The following is a 9515-nucleotide window of genomic DNA, read 5'->3' as shown; positions in this document are numbered from 1 at the left end:
ACAGCGATAAAAAGAAGATGATGCCAGAGCCACACAGCCTGCTGGGAGATCATTCAAAAGCGAGCTGCGAGCTGAAGGGGAACAAAGCTTTTTCTCTCTCAGGCTCAGGTGAGACTGGACCCATCTGGTTCAGCCTGAACCTCAGCCGGGGTCACCACTGAAGGCCCGGTTCTCACATTTACAGTATTCACGAGTCAGCGAGCGTCGACTCGCGTGACGAGTTTGTGTTTCCAGGAGCTGCAAACGGTCCAACAGTCCCCGAGCGGTTTGATCACGTCTGCTGCTCAGAACAAAGACGTCACGTGATCTGATTCCAGAAACAATTCAAACGTTCTCACTTTGGAGAAGCTGTGCCGGTGGAATATTCTGCACTGGGTCCATTAAACGAGACTTGTAGACGGTAAAATAGTTGCCAGTTGATCAATTAACGGACCGATCGTTTCAGTTGTAACAGAAAATGCAGTTTGGCAGTTTAGATTTAATCTCTCGTTTATAATATTCTATGAGCTCTTTTTTTGTTTTGTATTCGTAAAGTAAGTTAGTGCAATATTTTATTCTGAAATGTAGCACAGCACAGTAACAGTTTACAGAAGCACAGAAAGAAAAGTACTCGATCTTCAGCTCAGTGCCTCAGAGGAGGAGCGATGACGGACAGCAGTGATCTGGTTCAGTCAGCTGAACTTTGAGGTGATAAAAAGCTGGTCAGATGTTTGGAGGGAGGTTTGGTTCTGGTCCGGATGAGAAGCTCTCTCTCTCTCTCTGTTGTTCCTCGATGTCTCTCGGCCTGTTGTTGTGACAGGTGATCGGGTTAATCTGCTCATTAATGACTCTGCTGTCAGCGTGGACGCCATCTGACGACTGTGACGCCGACCGCTGTTTAACATTTTCCTCTCCGACCCGCCGGACCTCACAGTCACTGAGGTCCTTCTGTCAGACAGACAGGCAGACAGACAGGCAGGCAGGCAGGCAGACAGACAGACAGACAGACAGGCAGGCAGACAGACAGGCAGGCAGGCAGGCAGACAGACAGACAGACAGACAGGCAGGCAGGCAGACAGGCAGGCAGACAGGCAGACAGGCTGTGTGTTTGACACTTTCATTCATTCACCCACAAACAGACAGTAAAGTCTTCAGCTTGCATCAGTGTGACAGTCAGGAGGTGTGATCACAGACATCAGCTGTTTGTGGCCCGGTACTGTCAGAAGTTCAGCTGCATGTGAGCGGATCCCGTTCTACATTTAAAGCACAATACAAACCTCACACTGAAACAAATTATTAACAGAAACACGTCAGACTTCAGACTGAGATATAAGAAGAAGAACAGACTGTCAGTATTGAGATATAAACCCAGGTGTGTGATGGTTCAACACTCGTTTTCTTGTGAACGCAGTCGATGGTTGATTCTCTTCTTTCAAACATCAGCTGGTTCAGGAGTCGTGTTCAGTGACTGCTGCTGAAAACACAACGTTTCCTGTGACGCTGCTTCATAATAAAAGCTTTTAAATGACTTAATCACAGGGGGGCTTTTATTGTGAAGACGTTACAGTAAATTAAACGATCTTTGTCAGCGGTGATTCTTCGATACGACTGCAGTGATCGAGAGAAGAGCGTCATTGGTTTGAGACTCACCTTTGAGCAGGTGGTCCAGCTGTGGTGGAAATGTGGTTCTCTGCGGCGCCGAGTCAAACCGAGCAGAGCCAGACCGGCCACTAGTGGCGCATATAGCAGGGCCAATACAAGAGGCAGATGGAGGTGGTGGAGACCAAAAACTGAGCTTAAAGAGAGTGAATATGTGACTTAGATTGATCAGGGGACACAAACGACTCCGGGTGATTGATCCTGTTGCTCCCTGGAAACGAGTAACTAACAATTTTTATTTAAAAGGTGCACGACTTGTTTCTGCTGAACGGGGGTGTCAAAAAATCAATTATCAAAAAAGAAAGATATCATAGAAAGCTGACAGAAGGGTTTATGATCGATGATGGATGATGGATGATTGATGAGTTGTTGGTTGTTCAAACTGGATCTTCTCTCTCACAGTTAAATCATGAAGAAGACGCTTCAGCATCTCGAGACGCTGCAGACGTTTACATCCTCTGAGGAAACATTACTGAGCTTTCTGAGAAGTGGTCTTCTCTACAGGTGGGACTCGTCCTGCAGCCCCGGCGGAGCGGCGCTTCATTAGCTCCGTGCTCTGCCGGTGGGAGTGTTGAGAAAGAAAAGACATGAACTGAGTCATGCAGGCTGTTTGGGGAGCGTTGCTGAAGGAGTTGACTCAGCAGCATTGTTGCGTTAATCCCAGAGGAGGGAGGCTGTTGCCTGGAAACCTCCGAGCTGCTTCTGACCCGACTCCCCGCTCAGGCTTTCTGGGACAGATTCCGGCTGTAAGGCCTGTTAGTAACGCTGAGCAGCACCGACGCTGCCGGCTGACGGATCCTGCAGGCTCATCACACGCCATCATCACAACCGCATCCTGATGACTGAGCTGCTCCTGCAGCCGGACCAGAGGTTCGTCCCCGAGGGAGGCGCTAGAGTTCACATCTGAAGTGTTCGTCCTCTGGGGAGCGCGAGTGTGATGTGATCATTTCCTGGAAGTCTTTCTTGGAGATTTTCATATTTCTACTTTGTGTTGACGGTGCCGGAGGAAAGGTCAGATTCAGGAGCAGCGGACAGACGGACGTCACACTCGTGTCTCAGTCAGTTTGTGGGATAATGTGTCGTTAAAGTCTTTTTAACCACCTGTCAAGACGAAACAAACAAACTGCAGGACACAGTTGGGTTTAGTTGTATTGTAGATGTGCAGTGTGTCTTTATATAGATGCTCTGTAGAAGTTTGATGTACAGATTGTGAGCATGGTTCTTCCTGTCGTCACCTCTCAGAGCTGTGTGAACGCGTCTTAAAGGATCAGGCTGCCGTTGTTCTGTACTTTTTCTTCCTCTGTCAACAAATCCCAGGAAAACACCAGAACCAACACTGAGAGTCTGCGTCTCAGCGCCGTCTGACTTCCTGTGTGTGGCTCTCTCAGCTCCGGGCCCATTGGATCTGACTGGAGATGTGAATCTTTAAAAACAGCTCTCAGATATTTGGTGTCATTTTTTAAAAAGGCTCGGTAACTTGACTAGACAAACATTACTCAGGCCGGGGGGAGTGATGGAGCCCTCTGAGGGTTGTGGTCTGGTTTATTTATAATATGGTTTTCGGGAAGCCTCTTCAGATGCGACAGAGAGAACAGATGATGTGACGCTTCTCATTATCTGTTCGTTGCTCATTACTCCTCTGATGGTGTTCGGCCACTGGCTGTGAGCGCAGCTGCTCCGCCCGGCTGAGGCTGCGGATCTGTTATTGCTCTGACTGCGTCTGTATCGACGTCTGAAGAGACTCTTTACTGTAACGTCAGCAGCGTTAATCCACCTGGATACGAACCTGCAGATGTGACAGATGTGTTACTAACCTCCATGAACACACTGACTTCAGTACAACCAGTGTTCACTTATACACGACATGAAGGTGTCCGACCACAGCCGCGTTTCCATCAGCATACTGAAGTATGACTTTAGAAACGGTTGATGGAGACCATAACATAAAGACAAAAAAGGTTTCAACTTTCACTTGATGTCGGTTTGTATCCTCATGTCGAACTCTGCTCTTCGGTTTGACCTTCAAGCAAAGCAGTCAAACCTGAGTGACTCTGTGGTCTCATGGGAATTAACAGACTCAATAAATGTGTATAGATTCAGGAATATTCAAGCAACGAAAGAGAGCAAAGATCATCCTCTCCTCCTCCTGAGGATATAAAGTCCTCCTCTCCTCCTCCTGATGATATAAAGTCCTCCTCTCCTCCTCCTGATGATATAAAGTCCTCCTCTCCTCCTGATGATATAAAGTCCTCCTCTCCTCCTGATGATATAAAGTCCTCCTCTCCTCCTCCTGATGATATAAAGTCCTCCTCTCCTCCTCCTGATGATATAAAGTCCTCCTCTCCTCCTCCTGATGATATAAAGTCCTCCTCTCCTCCTCCTGATGATATAAAGTCCTCCTCTCCTCCTCCTGATGATATAAAGTCCTCCTCTCCTCCTCCTGATGATATAAAGTCCTCCTCTCCTCCTCCTGATGATATAAAGTCCTCCTCTCCTCCTGATGATATAAAGTCCTCCTCTCCTCCTCCTGATGATATAAAGTCCTCCTCTCCTCCTCCTGATGATATAAAGTCCTCCTCTCCTCCTGATGATATAAAGTCCTCCTCTCCTCCTCCTGATGATATAAAGTCCTCTCCTCCTCCTGATGATATAAAGTCCTCCTCTCCTCCTCCTGATGATATAAAGTCCTCTCCTCCTCCTGATGATATAAAGTCCTCCTCTCCTCCTCCTGATGATATAAAGTCCTCCTCTCCTCCTGCTGATGATATAAAGTCCTCCTCTCCTCCTCCTGATGATATAAAGTCCTCCTCTCCTCCTCCTGATGATATAAAGTCCTCCTCTCCTCCTCCTGATGATATAAAGTCCTCTCCTCCTCCTGATGATATAAAGTCCTCCTCTCCTCCTCCTGATGATATAAAGTCCTCCTCTCCTCCTGCTGATGATATAAAGTCCTCCTCTCCTCCTCCTGATGATATAAAGTCCTCTCTCCTCCTCCTCCTGATGATATAAAGTCCTCCTCTCCTCCTCCTGATGATATAAAGTCCTCCTCTCCTCCTGATGATATAAAGTCCTCCTCTCCTCCTCCTGATGATATAAGTCCTCCTCTCCTCCTCCTGATAGTATAAAGTCCTCCTCTCCCTCCTGATGATATAAAGTCCTCCTCTCCTCCTCCTGATGATATAAAGTCCTCCTCTCCTCCTCCTGATGATATAAAGTCCTCCTCTCCATCCTCCTGATGATATAAAGTCCTCCTCTCCTCCTGCTGATGATATAAAGTCCTCCTCTCCTCCTCCTGATGATATAAAGTCCTCCTCTCCTCCTCCTGATGATATAAGTCCTCCTCTCCTCCTGCCTGATGATATAAAGTCCTCCTCTCCTCCTGCCTGATGATATAAAGTCCTCCTCTCCTCCTCCTGATGATATAAAGTCCTCCTCTCCTCCTCCTGATGATATAAAGTCCTCCTCTCCTCCTCTGATGATATAAAGTCCTCCTCTCCTCCCTCCTGATGATATAAAGTCCTCCTCTCCTCCTCCTGATGATATAAAGTCCTCCTCTCCTCCTCCTGATGATATAAAGTCCTCCTCTCCTCCTCCTGATGATATAAAGTCCTCCCTCCTCCTCCTGATGATATAAAGTCCTCCTCTCCTCCTCCTGATGATATAAAGTCATCCTCTCCTCCTCCTGATGATATAAAGTCCTCCTCTCCTCCTCCTGATGATATAAAGTCCTCCTCTCCTCCTCCTGATGATATAAAGTCCTCCTCTCCTCCTGATGATATAAGTCCTCCTCTCCTCCTCCTGATGATATAAAGTCCAAAGTCATTCCCTCCTCTCCTCCTCCTGATGATATAAAGTCCTCCTCTCCTCCTCCTGATGATATAAAGTCCTCCTCTCCTCCTCCTGATGATATAAAGTCCTCCTCTCCTCCTCCTGATGATATAAAGTCCTCTCCTCTCCTCCTCCTGATGATATAAAGTCCTCCTCTTCCTCCTCCTGATGATATAAAGTCCTCCTCTCCTCCTCCTGATGATATAAAGTCCTCCTCTCCCTCCTGATGATATAAAGTCCTCCTCTCCTCCTCCTGATGATATAAAGTCCTCCTCTCCTCCTCCTGATGATATAAAGTCCTCCTCTCTCCTCCTGATGATATAAAGTCCTCCTCTCCTCCTCCTGATGAATATAAAGTCATCCTATCCTCCTCCTGATGATATAAGTCCTCCTCTCCTCCTCCTGATGATATAAAGTCCTCCCTCTCCTCCTCTGCTGCTCTCCCCGCTCCTCTCTCTCCTGATGATATAAAGTCCCTCTCCTTCCTCCTCCTGATGATATAAAGATCATCCTCTCCTCCTCCTTGATGATATAAAGTCCTCCTCTCCTCCTCCTGATGATATAAAGTCCTCCTCTCCTCCTCCTGATGATATAAAGTCCTCCTCTCCTCCTGATGATATAAAGTCCTCCTCTCCTCCTCCTGATGATATAAAGTCCTTCCTCTCCTCCTCCTGATGATATAAAGTCCTCCTCTCCTCCTCCTGATGATATAAAGTCCTCCTCTCCTCCTCCTGATGATATAAAGTCCTCCTCTCCTCCTCCTGATGATATAAAGTCCTCCTCTCCTCCTCCTGATGATATAAATTCAGGTGAAGTGTCGTCGTCCACAGAATATTTCTGGAGCTTCACAGTAAAACAGCTGCAGCTGGAAAAACCTAAAAAAAAAAAAAAAAAACAACCAAAAGAAAACGTAAAATGGCTCCAGAGTCTCCAGGAAGCCTTGAGGTCCCAAATTGATTTGAAAAGACGTAATATCTACTGTTAGCTGTGAAGCTAAAAGTCTCCTTCTTCTACTTTGTCTTTGAGTTTTATTAGCATTTTATTTTCTTTACTTCTTTGGCTCCTACAGTCGTTCATAAAGTCGCCTAACAAACTTCTGACAAAACTACACTTTGTGCATCAAACTACTTCCTGTTTTTCCTCCTCTGATGAAAACTTCACCCTCCAGCATCAAACTCAACAATTATCTGCCTGTTTATCTCCTTGATAGACCGACTGAGTCAGTCTTCCACTTCACTGATACGCTTTTTGTTTTTTCACCTTGATCTCGACGGGTCCTCGATGAGAGAGAGGCGGGTTAAAACCAAAAGACAGAAAGATTGAATGAATGGGTTTTATTTCAACCTCGAGGCAAAAGTCGAGAGTGTTTGAAAGGAGGTGAAGCAACATCGACTCACATCGCAGCGCAGTGACGTCACATCCAGGAGAGGAGTCACAGAAACACTGATTTATCTTCACTGAAGTCACTTTGGAACAACCACCATTTTGATAAAGTGGCAGCAGCTCTTACAAAATGGCTCCTGGCTAACAAAAAAAAAAAAGCCAAATGAAGAAGTGGCGGTCAGGAGACGTGACGCCACTCTGGAGCTGAACTCTCTGAAACTGTTATTTTGGCTTTTATTCTGAAGGAGTTCAATCCTGTGTCATTCTCCTGCTGCAGTCCAGTGTGCAGCAGATAATAAAGCGTCCACATGCCCGTTAAATCCCTCAAAAGGCCCGTCAGGATCCAGCGACTCACAAGACTCTAAAAATATCTGGCCAGTGTTCAGAGAACCCTCCTCATCTCTCTCTGACACCTGCACCTCACTCTGCTGACCGAGCGCTTCACTTTTTATTTTTCTCCTTCAGCTCCTCAAATAAGTTTCTCTCTCGTTCTTCAGTGGTCCTCCTCCTCAGATCAGTTTCAGGTTTTAAAGACTTCTCCCACCTCCTCACGGCCGTCGTCCTGTAGCTCCCGTAGCTCCTGTAGCTCCTGTAACTCCTGTAGCTCCCTTAGCTCCTGTAACTCCTGTAACTCCTGTAGCTCCTGTAGCTCCTGTAGCTCCTGTAACTCCTGTAGCTTCCGTAGCTCCTGTAGCTTCTGTAACTCCTGTAGCTTCCGTAGCTCCTGTAGCTCCTGTAACTCCTGTAGCTCCCTTAGCTCCTGTAACTCCTGTAGCTCCTGTAGCTCCTGTAGCTCCTGTAACTCCTGTAGCTTCCGTAGCTCCTGTAGCTTCCGTAGCTCCTGTAGCTCCTGTAGCTTCCGTAGCTCCTGTAGCTCCTGTAGCTTCCGTAGCTCCTGTAGCTTCCGTAGCTCCTGTAGCTTCCGTAGCTCCTGTAGCTTCCGTAGCTCCTGTAGCTCCTGTAGCTTCCGTAGCTCCTGTAGCTCCTGTAGCTTCCGTAGCTCCTGTAGCTCCTGTAGCTCCTGTAGCTCCTGTAGCTCCTGTAGCTCCTGTAACTCCTGTAGCTTCCGTAGCTCCTGTAGCTTCTGTAACTCCTGTAGCTTCCGTAGCTCCTGTAGCTCCTGTAACTCCTGTAGCTCCTGTAGCTCCTGTAGCTCCTGTAACTCCTGTAGCTTCCGTAGCTCCTGTAGCTTCCGTAGCTCCTGTAGCTCCTGTAGCTTCCGTAGCTCCTGTAGCTCCTGTAGCTCCTGTAGCTCACGTAGCTCCCGTAGCTCCCGTAGCTCCCATAGCCCCCTTAGCTCCTGTAGCTCCCGTAGCCCCCTTAGCTCACGTTGCTTCTGTAGCTCCCGTAGCTCCCGTAGCCCCCTTAGCTCTTGTAGCTCCCGTAGCCCCCTTAGCTCCCGTAGCTCCCGTAGCTCCCGTAGCCCCCTTAGCTCCTGTAGCTCCCGTAGCCCCCTTAGCTCAGGTAGCTTCCGTAGCTCCCGTAGCTCCCGTAGCCCCCTTAGCTCCTGTAGCTCCCGTAGCTCCCGTAGCTCCCGTAGCCCCCTTAGCTCCTGTAGCTCCTGTAGCTCCCGTAGCTTCCGTAGCTCCCGTAGACCCCTTAGCTCCCGTAGCTCCCGTAGCTCCCATAGCTTCCGTAGCTCCCGTAGCCCCCTTAGCTCCCGTAGCTCCCGTAGCTTCCGTAGCTCCCGTAGCCCCCTTAGCTCACGTAGCTTCCGTAGCTCACGTAGCTTCCGTAGCTCCCATAGCTTCCGTAGCTCCCGTAGCTCCTGTAGTTTCTGTAACTGTTGAGAAAGCTGCAGGAACACTGATCATATAATGCTTTACCAACCCAACATGTGTCTATTTGACGTCCTGGGAATGAGACTCAACAATCAACTGTCTTTGTGGGGCGTTCAGGAACAGCTGGGACAAATCCTACTGATTCTACCTTTAATTTTAATAGTCTTTGAATTCTATTAATATGACGTGAGCTTCAGTTAGCTTTGACCACAAATGTCCTTCAGAGGGAGACTTTTTACTCTGATACTCTGAGTACATGTCAGAGCCTGTAATCTATTACTTTTACTTGCCATACATGTTATTAATATTACTCCTCACTCTCTATTGATTTATTGATTTTTTTATCTCTTAGACTGTCTTTTTCTGGTTGTTATCAGATTCAACAGGACATTTGTGACGAGTTGTTGTTGAGGTGTCTGACTGTGGACCACAGTGTTGGACAGACATCCTCATCTCTGCTGGCAGAGCTGGAGAACTGGTTCAGACTGAGATATTTCCTAATAATAACCATCCTGGAGAGGCAGAGACAGTAGAAGCGTGGACTCATTACTGTCTGGTTGGGCTGGACGCTGAGTGTCCTTGGCAGATTCAGCATTCAGTCCTTCACTCTGCATCTCCAGTTTCCTCAGACGGGCTGAGGCATGATGCAGCAAAATGCTAACTACCCTGCGCTATACAGTATCTGTGTGTGTGTGTGTGTGTGTGTGTGTGTAGAGGGCTGTGGGTGGATGATCAGGGCTTATTATGTCTGCTCAGCTCAGATCCTATATACACAGCGACCAGCTTTACTGCAGCGTGGGGAGAAACAGGCTCATATAAACAGGCTGCACGGCTCCAACTGTGGCTTGTGGTGTGTGTGTGTGTGTGTGTGTGTGTGTGTTTGTG

At 47.8% G+C, this 9515-nt stretch overlaps 1 protein-coding gene across 1 annotated transcript; it reads right to left on the bottom strand.

Moving 5' to 3' along the window:
- Nucleotides 1–7369: 7369 nt before the first annotated feature.
- LOC115578025 (bromodomain-containing protein DDB_G0280777-like) lies at nucleotides 7370–9141 on the bottom strand. The gene is made up of 2 exons (XM_030410888.1): nucleotides 9076–9141; nucleotides 7370–8632 (listed from the first exon to the last, which is right to left on the bottom strand). Exons 1-2 carry the CDS (start codon nucleotides 9139–9141, stop codon nucleotides 7370–7372), a joined length of 1329 nt encoding a protein of 442 aa, XP_030266748.1.
- Nucleotides 9142–9515: the final 374 nt, after the last annotated feature.

Source organism: Sparus aurata, unplaced genomic scaffold (assembly GCF_900880675.1).
Source record: "Sparus aurata unplaced genomic scaffold, fSpaAur1.1, whole genome shotgun sequence".
Classification (NCBI taxonomy): domain Eukaryota; kingdom Metazoa; phylum Chordata; class Actinopteri; order Spariformes; family Sparidae; genus Sparus; species Sparus aurata.
This window is presented reverse-complemented; position numbering and strand designations above follow the sequence as displayed.

Coding starts and splice junctions, on each gene's coding strand:
- LOC115578025 (XM_030410888.1), bottom strand. CDS start 9,141: ATGGTTATTATTAGGAAATATCTCAGTCTGAACCAGTTCTCCAGCTCT. Junction 8,633..9,075: donor CTGCCAGCAGAGATGAGGAT/GTCTGTCCAACA, acceptor CTTTCTCAACAG/TTACAGAAACTACAGGAGCT.